The 12,643-nt window shown below is 35.4% G+C and overlaps 1 protein-coding gene across 1 annotated transcript in view; it reads left to right on the forward strand.

Annotated features, from left to right (window-relative positions):
- Positions 1–6,213, forward strand: part of col4a4 (collagen, type IV, alpha 4) — a 65,863-nt gene extending 59,650 nt beyond the window's left edge. Inside the window, exons 45-48 of the mRNA XM_016274278.1 lie at positions 2,769–2,885; positions 3,087–3,266; positions 4,297–4,583; positions 5,683–6,213. Of these exons, the coding sequence (XP_016129764.1) occupies positions 2,769–2,885; positions 3,087–3,266; positions 4,297–4,583; positions 5,683–5,940 (842 nt within the window). The 3' untranslated portion in view covers positions 5,941–6,213. The remainder of the gene's footprint in view (positions 1–2,768; positions 2,886–3,086; positions 3,267–4,296; positions 4,584–5,682) is intronic.
- Positions 6,214–12,643: the final 6,430 nt, after the last annotated feature.

Raw genomic sequence — 12,643 nt, forward strand, 5'->3', positions numbered from 1 at the left:
ATAGCTTTGTGTGCTTTACAGATGAACTTGAAGTCTTTATTCATTCGAAATGTTCAAGAATAGATCACCTTTGGTGCGTTAATGCGAATCGGAGTTCATGATCCGATTCGTGAACAGATGATTCTAATTAATAATTGATTAATCTGATTCATAGTTTAGTGTTTCAGTACTGCCACGCCCCTTGCTCCGTTTGCAACCACTGTTGCAACCACTGTTTCCGGACATCATCCTCTTTCGGAAGCCCAAACAAAGATGTTTGGGCACGGAGGTGAAAAAGCAGTGTTTCAGGCGGTCGCGCACCGAACGAGAAGCGCAGCATTGCGCCACGTCTTTAAAATTCAAATACATTATTTTCTATGAGTGTAGGCACACCGGCGGCGCCGTTCGGCGTCTCTCCGCGGCGCCCAGCTACGTTGTGTTGTACTTGTGAGAATTGTTCTAGACATGCCGAAAATTTGAAGCTACAGCACAGCAGCACTTCTTCTTGGTTTTCTCTGATGCACTAACTCTGCAGCAGCACTTCTTCTTCATCGTCTCTTCTGATGCACTCACTCAACCAAGCGTTCTAACCACAACCTCACCCCTCCCCACCCCCCAACCATTCAAATTTCTGTAGGCGAGAATTATTTGTAATGACGTACCCCCGCTCTGCATGTTTTGCACGTCTCTCTTTGTTAACACTCCTGATTCAGATCATCATTTTGTTAGAAGTGAGCTCCGTGCATGAACTGTGTTCTGATTGACACAGTGTGCATTGCTCCCTACTCCCTGAGCAGGGGAAATCCGTTGAAGTTTACTTCACTTCGGAATATTAATTTACAGATTTGCGCTACGCCGCTGCCTGCAGCATCTTCACACACATGCGAAACTTACTAGAGAAGCGTGAAGTGGGACATAATATACCTCTGTAAATAAATACAATTTAAATTCACGTCTCGCACACTTAAATGCCCTTTGTATGGAACATATACGCTCCCTTCAAACTGGAATCATGGAGGAATATCCGGTAATGTCCACTTCGCAGGGCACTTACAGTCAAATATAACAAATGATATTCCAATGAGCCGCTTTGTGATATCACAAAACCCGGAAACCAAACGCTGTAGTCCAAACGAGCCGTTTGCTGTAGTTCTTGAAAAGGGATTTTAAAAAAACTAAATATCTCCCTTTGGAGTGGACTTTGAGATTTGTAACTTTCTAGATCTTAACTTTCTTTTTTATGCTCAAACATACACACTACACACTGACTAAAATTTAAAAAGTGAAAAAGCATAATAGGACCCCTTTAACGAAACCAGTGTGAATGGTTCACAAAATGGATAGATCTGAGGTATGTTTCCCAAAAGCATCGTTAGCGAACTGTTGTTGTTAAATTACATTGAACTATAATGACATTACTTGCGACTGTAGTTGCTTTGGGAAACGAGCCCTGTTAATTTTGACTCGGTGATTCTTTTGTGCCGATCGCTTCTCCATAGAGAGGATTATCAGTGAAGTAATAACTTAAAGTTTGGTCCATTCATTAAACAAATCTATTGTATAACTTGGAGAACTTTGCCAGTTGTTTTGGCTACTTTAATGATATGTTTGGTGTCGTTTTGAAGCTTGGAATGTAGCATGAAACAGCACGGAATCCCATTCATTGTATTCAAATTTAATTTATATTGATTGGTAGATTTAAATGACATAACATTTTTGTTGTTGTTCATAGAAATGCTGTGTAAAACTGATGTTGTTAAAAATAAAATTCAAAGAAAACACAAATCTTATGACTGGGAGATGTCACTTTTATTTAGAGTTGGAAAACATAAAACAAGGCATCAATTTAATATGTTCCTTTGTGTCACATAGCTTAGTATTTCAAAGTATTCTAAAGTATTTAGATTAAGTTACTAAACCGGAGTAATCTAACGAAATACATTACTGATTACTTTTTAAAGCATGTATTTTGTAATCTGTAATCTGAAATACATTTTAAAAGTAACCTTCCCAGCCCTGTGTGTGTGTGTGTGTGTGTAATTATTTCTGAAATTAACTAGCAATTTTTGAGTGAATATTTTTTCCACCACCAATTGTTTTATTTGTAATTATTCTATTAAAATGACATAAGCACATAATCTAAAATTAAAAAACTAAAAAAAAAAAACATTATTTAAAAGCTCATTTTAAATGCTATAATGGTCTTAATGTGGTGCTACATATCTCCTGTGGGAACTGGAGCTGCCTTCCCAGGTCTACTTCCATCTTCCACCCCGCCCCTGGTGTTAATAGCTTGGCGGGTGGTCTCTTACTGGTATGCATTGCGGGTTCCCCCTGCCTGAGGAAGTGGATCTTACATTGACTCTCTAATGGACTCTGATTATTTGCCTCCTGCCGACTTTTCTCCAGCACCTCTGCCAGCTTCCTGAGCACTTGGTCATGCCGCCATCTAAGCCGACCCTGTGTCAGTGCTGTTTAACTGTTTTATAACATATAAATAATACCAAAATAACACTTCTTCAATGTGTATATATACACACACACACATAATGTAAAAATATAAATATATAACTCTAACTTTATAGTTGCACAAAACACTGTATATTCTTTATTGAAGTAGTCGAAAACAGTTTTCTCGATTTCAAAACATTCAGATATATCACATTAAGTTCGTATGAGTGAAAACCTATAACGTTTGATGCCATTAATGTCAAAATCTTGAGGTGTGTACATGCAGAAGTGCAAATGAGGGTAAATGTTTGGAATGAACACTGCCTATTTTTGCTCAGGTATAAAGGGACAAAATGGAGATATTGGATTCTCTGGAAGTTCTGGGACCGAAGGACCAGTCGGACTACCTGGAAGCCCTGGAGAGAGCGGCGAGAAAGGAGAAGGGGGCTCTCGGGGTATGTTTGTGTGTATCCTTAACACCATGCAGTAATTATTGACCCAATTGAGCCTGACACTGTTATATCCTCTTTCCTCCTGCCATCATTCATCCAGTACATTTGCATTCTTTCATTTAGCAGATATTTTATCCAGAATGACTCACATCGACCCATTCATCAACCCAACCATTTGTCCATACATTTCTTTTTCTATCCCAGGACCCCCAGGACCAGATGGTGATCAGGGTCCTCCTGGACCATTGTCCTCCGGCTTTCTTTTGGTGAAGCACAGCCAGTCTGAGACTGTGCCCACTTGTCCTAAAGGCTTAACAGAGTTATGGAATGGCTACAGCCTACTATATCTGGAGGGTCAAGAGAGAGCACACACACAAGACCTGGGTATGTTCATACTCAAAAGCACCTATGATTTCATAAAATGCTGTCTTGGTCAGCTGACTGGGTTTTGGAACCGATTATATAACAACCAGTGTTATTTTAGTATCATTGAAATACTATAGTTTTTTTAAATCCTTTGAATTGTTTTTTTTTTTATTGTTGTTGTTTGTTTTATTTTATTTTATTATTTACATAACATTAGTTATTGTTTTAGTAATTTAGCTGTTGTTGTTTTTTTTTAATAGTCTGTATAGTTTTTATTAATTTTATTTAAGTTTTTAAATTGAGTTATTTAAGTGCATTAAGTTAAACTCTATGAAAATGAGAAATGTTGCTTTGGAAACTAGTAAAAATCAACTAGATTTTTATAGTTATTTTTATTTCAAGTTTATTTAATTTTTTAGATTAATTTTGAGAATATTATGTTTTTTATATTTTGAAATTGTTTTTTATTTTGTATTATACATTTTAATATTATTTTATTTATTTTTTATTTTTGGTTAAAGTTTTAGTCATTTTGTTGTGTGCTTTTCTTGTTTTTTTTATTTAAAATATTTTGATATATTTTCTATTATATTTTATAATATATTTTTTTTATTATATTTGAGTTTTAATTTTAGTTATTTTAGTGCATCAAGTTAAACTAAATGAATATGAGAAATGATGCTTTGGCAGCTAGCAGAAGTTTTTGATTTTTATATTTAATTTTATTTCAATTAGTCTGTCAATTAGTCTGTATTGTATTAAATAACGACCATGTTTTTGAGATTTTAAATTAATTTACATTTTTTGTATTTTCTGTTATCATTTTAATTTGAAAGCTTTAGTAGTTTTGTTGTTGTTTTTGTCATTTTTATTAGTTTTATTAAGATGTCTATATAGTTTTTATTCATTTTTATTTCCGTTTTAATTTTAGTGCTGCTTTTGCAACTAGCTGAAATAAAATGATTTGTATTTATTTCCATTAACGTTAAGAGTTTCAGTTAATTTTAATAACAGTGATAACAACAATGTTCAAATTTATTTTCACCAGGCCAGGCAGGTTCATGTTTGCGTATGTTCAGCACCATGCCATTCTCCTGCTGTAATATGGACACCTGTGATTATGCCAGTCGCAATGACAAATCCTATTGGCTGTCTACAACTGCCTCAATTCCCATGAATTCCATTCTGAGGGGGATGGAAATTCAGCAACACATCAGCAGATGTGTGGTGTGTGAGGCGTCATCGCCAACCATTACATTACACAGTCAAAACGGGACTCGACCAAGGTGTCCATCCAATTGGAGCAGACTCTGGTTTGGATATTCATTCCTTATGGTAAGGAAAGAGAAGTATGACTATGTTCCAAACCCCAGTAAGCTGCCTATCAGAATTTTTTTGAGATGTTTTAGATTTAGATGTTTCCTACTGCGAAAGCCTTAAATTACCTCATTTTGGTAAAGGAAATGTCACACAAATAATATATTTAAATAAAGAAAATATTTTGTATTACTGAATAAAATATATATTAATATACTTAGACATATACTTAGACATTTAGTTAAACATGAACCATTTCAGTATGACCAGTATGATATTATGTTACCAACATGCTAGTATCATTTTCAGTCAGAATAATCTATAAGCATTAGTCTATGTATACTGCCTTTCAGAAGATTTTTTTAAAGAAAACAATACTTTGATTAAAATGTTAAATATATTAATATTTTCAACAGAGCTGTGATATAATATCTAGTGTTATTTTAGTATCACTGAAATACTATTGTTGTTTTAATATTTTGAATTCATTTGTATTAATTTTCATAACTTTAGTTAACATTTGTCATTTTGTTTGTTTTGTCATTTTTATTATTATTTTAAAAATATGTCTGTATAGTTTTTATTCATTTATTTCATTTTATTCATTTATTAATAAAAATGGGAAATGTTTATTTGGCTAGCTTTTAACTAGTGAAATCAACTAGTGGACATTTTATATTTAATTTTATTTTAGTTAATGTATATTTCAAGAAATGAAAATGTTTTTTTAAGATTCATTTTGAGACTTTTTTAATATTTTGAATTAGTTTCTGTTTTTTATTTCTCATTTAATTTCAAATGATTTTTACAAGAAATTAATACTTTGATTAAGATAACATTAAATTGATTCATCATTTTACAGACGTTTTCTGCTTCTAATAAATGTTGTTCTTTTGAAATTTTTAATCAAATAATAATCCTGAAATCTGAATACTGAATTCAGCTTTGCATCACAGAAATAAATTACATCTGTTAATATATTAAAATAGAAAACAGTTATTTTAAATTGTAAAAATAGTTCACAATATTGCAAATAAATGCAGCCTTGGTGAGCAAAAGGGACTTCTCTTTACATTTTGAATAAATCACATGATGCATCTTCATTTCTTTGTTCCAGCATACAGGATCAGGGGACGAGGGAGGTGGACAGTCTCTGACATCGACAGGAAGCTGTTTGCAGGACTTCCGCAGTCAACCGTTCGTGGAGTGTCAAGGTTCGTATGGCACGTGCCAGTATTCCCCCACCTTCTTCAGTTTCTGGCTGACCAGAGCGAGCGTGGAGCAATTTGACTCGGTTCCCGACAGAACTGTGCTCAACGGACAGAACCAGCGCGACAGCATCAGCTTATGCGGTGTCTGCATGAAGAACAACTGACACAAGTCTCTCGTGTTTTCCAAAAAAAAACTGCACTGGGAATGCACATCAATAGGTCACTGCAGTGGAAGTGATTGAGATGCTTTTGGTCACTTTTTTTGGAGAAGATAAAAAGGACATAATTTGTGACCGTTTTTGTTGAACTGCAGGCTGTGAACTTTTTACTTCACTGGATTCGTTCCCACATAGCTCAGTCTAACATGACTTCCTTTATGTCTTCTCGTTTGTATTACATTTTGGTGCTAGCGAAAACCCAAGACCATTTGCACAAATACCTACAGGTGCATCGCAATAAATTAGAATGTCATGGAAAAGTTAGTTTATTTCAGTAATTCAACTCAAATTGTGAAACTCGTGTATTAAATCAATTCAGTGCACACAGACTGAAGTAGTTTAAGTCTTTGGTTCTTTTAATTGTGATGATTTTGGCTCACATTTAACAAAAACCCACCAATTCACTATCTCAACAAATTAGAATACTTCATAAGACCAATAAAAAAAAACATTTTTAGTGAATTGTTGGCCTTCTGGAAAGTATGTTCATTTACTGTACATGTACTCAATACTTGGTAGGGGCTCCTTTTGCTTTAATTACTGCCTCAATTCGGCGTGGCATGGAGGTGATCAGTTTGTGGCGCTGCTGAGGTGGTATGGAAGCCCAAGTTTCTTTGACTGTGCCCTTCAGCTTATCTGCATTTTTTGGTCTCTTGTTTCTCATTTTCCTCTTGACAATACCCCATAGATTCTCTATGGGGTTCAGGTCTGGTGAGTTTGCTGGCCAGTCAAGCACACCAACACCATGGTCATTTAACCAACTTTTGGTGCTTTTTGCAGTGTGGGCAGGTGCCAAATCCTGCTGGAAAATGAAATCAGCATCTTCAAAAAGCTGGTCAGCAGAAGGAAGCATGAAGTGATCCAAAATGTCTTGGTAAATGGGTGCAGTGACGTTGGTTTTCAAAAAACACAATGGACCAACACCAGCAGATGACATTGCACCCCAAATCATCACAGACTGTGGAAACTTAACACTGAACTTCAAGCAACTTGGGCTATGAGCTTCTCCACCCTTCCTCCAGACTCTAGGACCTTGGTTTCCAAATGAAATACAAAACTTGCTCTCATCTGAAAAGAGGACTTTGGACCACTGGGCAACAGTCCAGTTCTTCTTCTCCTTAGCCCAGGTAAGACGCCTCTGACGTTGTCTGTGGTTCAGGAGTGGCTTAACAAGAGGAATACGACAACTGTAGCCAAATTCCTTGACACGTCTGTGTGTGGTGTCTCTTGATGCCTTGACCCCAGCCTCAGTCCATTCCTTGTGAAGTTCACTCAAATTCTTGAATCGATTTTGCTTGACAATCCTCATAAGGCTGCGGTTCTCTCAGTTGGTTGTGCATCTTTTTCTTCCACCCTTTTTCCTTCCACTCAACTTTCTGTTAACATGCTTGGATACAGCATTCTGTGAACAGCCAGCTTCTTTGGCAATGAATGTTTGTGGCTTACCCTCCTTGTGAAGGGAGGCTATGATTGTCTTCTGGACAACTGTCAGATCAGCAGTCTTCCCCATGATTGTGTAGCCTAGTGAACCAAACTGAGAGACCATTTTGAAGGCTCAGGAAACCTTTGCAGGTGATTGGCATGTCACCATATTCTAATTTGTTGAGATAGTGAATTGGTGGGTTTTTGTTAAATGTGAGCCAAAATCATCACAATTAAAAGAACCAAAGACTTAAACTACTTCAGTCTGTGTGCATTGAATTTATTTAATACACGAGTTTCACAATTTGAGTTGAATTACTGAAATAAATTAACATTTCCACGACATTCTAATTTATTGAGATGCACCTGTATATAACAATGTTAATTTTCTCCTTAGTGTCAGCAAGTTTTATGTTTGCGCATATCAAAACATTATCAACGCAATATTATATTGGTATTACAATTATTAGTATGCCATTTTTAACCAAAACATATCATGAATACTAAACCTTAAGAACAAAACTCACATAATCCAGTAAAATCAAATAGGAATGTCTGGTAGCAGCAGACAGCTAAATTGCTATTGCTGTGGCAGGTAGGTACGGGTTTTTTTCTGTATAGAAATCAACAAATGACCAACTTTTTCCAAAGTTTTCTACACTTTGATTTTAAACCAAGCATTGTGCAAAATTAAGATCCAGTCACATTTATCGTTATTTGGTGATTTTTGTGTGTGTGTGTGTGGGTGGAATCCAGTCATTTCAATAGAAATCCAAGCGATTTCACTTAAAGGTGAGATTTTACCATGCAGATTTCGCAACTGGTTCACACACTGTTAACAATAGACCTTTTTCCTGCGAAATATTACCGCAGTTTTGCTAATGTGACTACATCTTTACTGTTTATTGCTTTTTAACTGAATTAAGGAACTAGAGGAAACCAAGACAATATTTTTTAGCTGTTGATTTGCAAAATGATTAGGAAGATTTAGTAATTTGAGAGACACATCTCAAGCGACATTCAAGTCATGTTATCAATATGCCCCTTTTGAAAATGAACCGTGGTTTTACTACAAATAAAACCAAAAAAAAAAAGCATGGTTATATTGTAGTTAAACCACTCTGGTGACGCAGGACGAAAACGTTTTTGCAAGATGCGAAATACGTAGAGACATGTAAGTTTCGGGACATATTCAATGTGAAATGTCCACTGAGTGGCGCTAAATGATTGTTCCGTTTTTTTTCCCTGGAACAGATTAACGTACACATGGTACGTTTTATACGACGTTGGTTTTTGTACGTGTCACCACAGTTCTGACTTGAAATGTCTGCTGAGTGGCGCTGTGACGTTTTAAAATAACGTACCATCTACACAGCACCTAACCTTACCACTACACCTAACTTAACCTACCTGATAGTATGAACAAAAGCGAATGTGACACAAAAACGCAATCTCAAGCATGCCGTTTTAGCTTGTTTTTCGATATGTCATCTATGAGCTCTTTCATCGTGAGTCATGTTTTTCACAGGATTCCTGACCGAGCAAGCTTGTTACGTCCGGAAATCAAAACATACAGTATGGAGCTGTAATCATAACTGTGTACGAAAACGATTACAAGTGCTCGCTGTTTTACCTCCACTAGTGTTCATTTCTGTTGGAAACGGCAGTGATGTGTACTTATTGGTAACGTTACGTATTTCGCGTCTTGCAAAAAAGTTCCCACAGGTATGTTTTCGTCATGAGATCAGGTAGCTAATAATAAATTACCCATGGTTTTGCTACACTAACCATAGTTTAACCATGGTATTTGTAGTTAAACTGTGGTTATACAAATGGCAATAAATCTGGGGGGAAAAAACATGGTTACTATAATAAAACCACAGTTAATTTACTTAAGGGGAATGTTAGCCTTGCTAATGCTATGCTCTGCCGGTTGAACTACAACAACTAGCTCGCTCGCCGTTTTTAGTCAACAAGCTGAGGGAACTAAAATTTCATTTGTCTGAAGAGTTTATAACTTGAGCCAACAAACATTTTAGTGTCATCTTGGGTTACCTGAGGATATGCATGTCCATGTGGCAAAAGCTAGCATTAGCAGGTCAATGTGGCAGGAGGATATAAGACTTCAGTCAGTAGTTAATGTTAAAACACCCCCTTATTTCATAGTTTTCTATACATAGTTTCTAATAGACCCTTCTGGCCACAAGGCACATCTTTAAAGTACTGTTTAATATAAAAAAAGAAGATGTCTTCTGGTGTTTGTGAAAGGACCATTGCCATTCAGCTTCCCATTTCATTATTGGACACTTGAAAGTCTTTCCTGCTTAGCTTTTTATATATATTTTCCCACTAACACAAGCCATTAAATGAAACTAACACCTTCAGTATTTTACAGTCCACATAAGGGGTCCTACGCAGTTTTTGTTTTGAACGATATATTCTTCTGTATGTACATATGATTGCACTGTTGACAGAACAGCTTTGCTTTATATTTTTTACTAAATGTCAAGAGTATTTATTTAGCTAGAGATATTTTGGTGCTATTTTGGATGGAAATGAAAAACTTAACAGTGAATGAAAAATGTGTTCCCTTTTAAAAGAAGTGATTATTATTTTTGGTTAGAAATGCAATCCGCTGTGTGTGTTTGGGGACATTTTGATGTCTTGTGTACTGTACTGTTACACCTGAGCATGGACGTACACAACACAAATTGTTAAAACTCTTTCCTGAGAAGTTTGATCTTGTTCAGTGTCACATGCATTTTTACATTTAACAATCAGGTTTAACTCTTACTGTGTATTAAATGTCTAATAAATTGTGATATTTGTATAACATGCAATAATACCTTGGTAAAAAGAATATATAAACTCACCGAACTGAGACATCAAGTTTCACATCATTTATTGTTTTTACACTTCTTTTATACACTATTTTTGAGTTTTAGGAGACACTCTGTACTAAACACACTCACTATTGGTGCATTCTTCCCATTAATAAAACCCATATATTAATAATTTTTTTAAACATAACTCCATATAATTCAAACGAACTCTTGACAAAGAGAACTTCAGCATTCCAAATAAATAAAAAAACACTTTTTGTGGACTTTATAAAAAAATATATATAGTAAATACACTACCGTTAAAAAGTTTGGGGTAAGATTTTATTTTTTTTTTGCTGAAAATACTTTTTATTTTTATTTGTGTAAATGATCATTTCTTTTAGGATTCTTGGATAAATAAAAAGTTAAAAATACCAGCATATTTGGAATAGAAATATTTTGTAGCATTGTAAGTATCTGTACTGTCAATTTTGCTCAATTTAATGCATTCTTGCTAAATAAAAGTATTAATTTCTTAAAAAATTTAATTGTAGTATATTGTATATGTTATGCATCTAAATACAGTAAGTCTCTCTTACACAGAGTATAATACATATAAATATTTCATGTATGTGAATAATACATGTAAACTGAATATAATTATATATTTGTTTATCAGCTGTTTAAACTCTCATTCTGACGGCACCCATTCACTGCACAGGATCCATTAGTGAGCAAGTGATGTAATGCTAATATAATAATGCTTTCTCCAAATCTGTTCCCATGAAGAAACAAACTCATCTACATATTTGATAGCCTGAGGATGAATACATAGTTTTGGGTGAACTATTCCTTTAATCAGTCTTCTTCTGCAGCTTTAGTGTTATCAAAAACACATGGGAATAAATTAGTTGTGTTGAAATGTGGTCAGCAACTTCTTTTCTAATAATCTGTATGTCAAGGTATGTTGTTCATATTTTATGTACAAATATTTTTTGCCGTTTTGTTCTATATATACAGGTGCATTTCAAAAAAATTTGAATATTGTGAAAAATATATTTTTTTTTACTCATTTCAAAAAGTGAAACTTTTATATATTCTAGATTCATTACATGTAAAGTAAAACATTTCAAACATTTTTTTTTGTTTTAATTTTGATGATTAGAGCTTACAGCTCATGAAAGTCAAAAAGCCAGTATCTCAAAATACTAGAATATTGTATATATTGTAGTATTTCTATAGAATCATTGGTACAACCCTCCCTTCTCTCCAAGAACTGTACTCGTCCAGAGTGAGCAAAAGGGCTGGCAGAATCACTCTGGACCCCTCACATCCAGCACACTCCCTCTTTGAACTGTTGCCATCTGGTCGACGCTACAGAGCTCTGAGCACCAGAACGACCAGACACGGGAACAGTTTCTTCCCTCAGGCCATCCATCTCATGAACACTTGACAATAACTGTGGAACAGACACTATTTATTCACTCATACACTTATTTATCTAACACACACACTCAGTCTACATTTCAATTTGCACATAATATACCTGTACATACAACTGTCTATTGTTATATACCTGTACATACAATTGTCGATTTGTATATTTTTATTCCTTAGTTACTTGTTCTATTTTTCTATTTTTTATTATCTGTGTTTTTGTTCTGTCACTGTCATTCTGTTACACTGTGGAGCTTCTGTCATGAAAACAAATTCCTCGTATGTGTAAACATACCTGGCAATAAAAACTCATTCTGATTCATTCTGAATACTAGCATGGAAGCGAGCAGCCTGTGGCACTGCTGAGGCTCTATTGAAGCACAAGTTTCTTTAATAGCGGCCTTCAGCTCATCTGTATTGTTGGATCGACTGTTTCTCATCTTTCTCTTGAAAATATCCCATAGATTCCATATGGGGTTCAGGTCAGGCGTGTTGGCTGGCCAATCAAGCACAGTAATATCATGGTCAGCAGGCACTGTGGGCAGGTGCTAAAGTCCTGCTGGAAAAGGAAATCAGAATCTCCATAAAGCTTGTCAGCAGATGGAAGCATAAAGTGCTCCAAAATCTCCTGGTAGACAGCTGCATTGACTTTGGACTTGATAAAACACAATGGACCAACACCAACAGACATCACAGCACCCCAAATCATCACTGGCTTCGGAAACTTCACACTGGACTTCAAACAGCTTGGATTCGCACAGAATCCAAGCTGTTTGAAGTCCAGTGTGAAGTGTCCGAAAGACTCTCCAGTCTTCCTCCAGATTCCAGACCTTGATTTCCAAATGAAATGCAAAATTTACTTTTATCTGAAAAGAGGACTTTGGAGCACTGAGCAACAGTCCAGTTCTTTTTCTCCTTAGCCCAGGTAAGATGCTTCTGACATTGTTTCTGTTTCAGAAGTGGCTTGG

The sequence above is a fragment of the Sinocyclocheilus grahami genome, unplaced genomic scaffold (assembly GCF_001515645.1).
Source record: "Sinocyclocheilus grahami isolate Dianchi unplaced genomic scaffold, SAMN03320097.WGS_v1.1 scaffold6.1, whole genome shotgun sequence".
Taxonomy (NCBI): domain Eukaryota; kingdom Metazoa; phylum Chordata; class Actinopteri; order Cypriniformes; family Cyprinidae; genus Sinocyclocheilus; species Sinocyclocheilus grahami.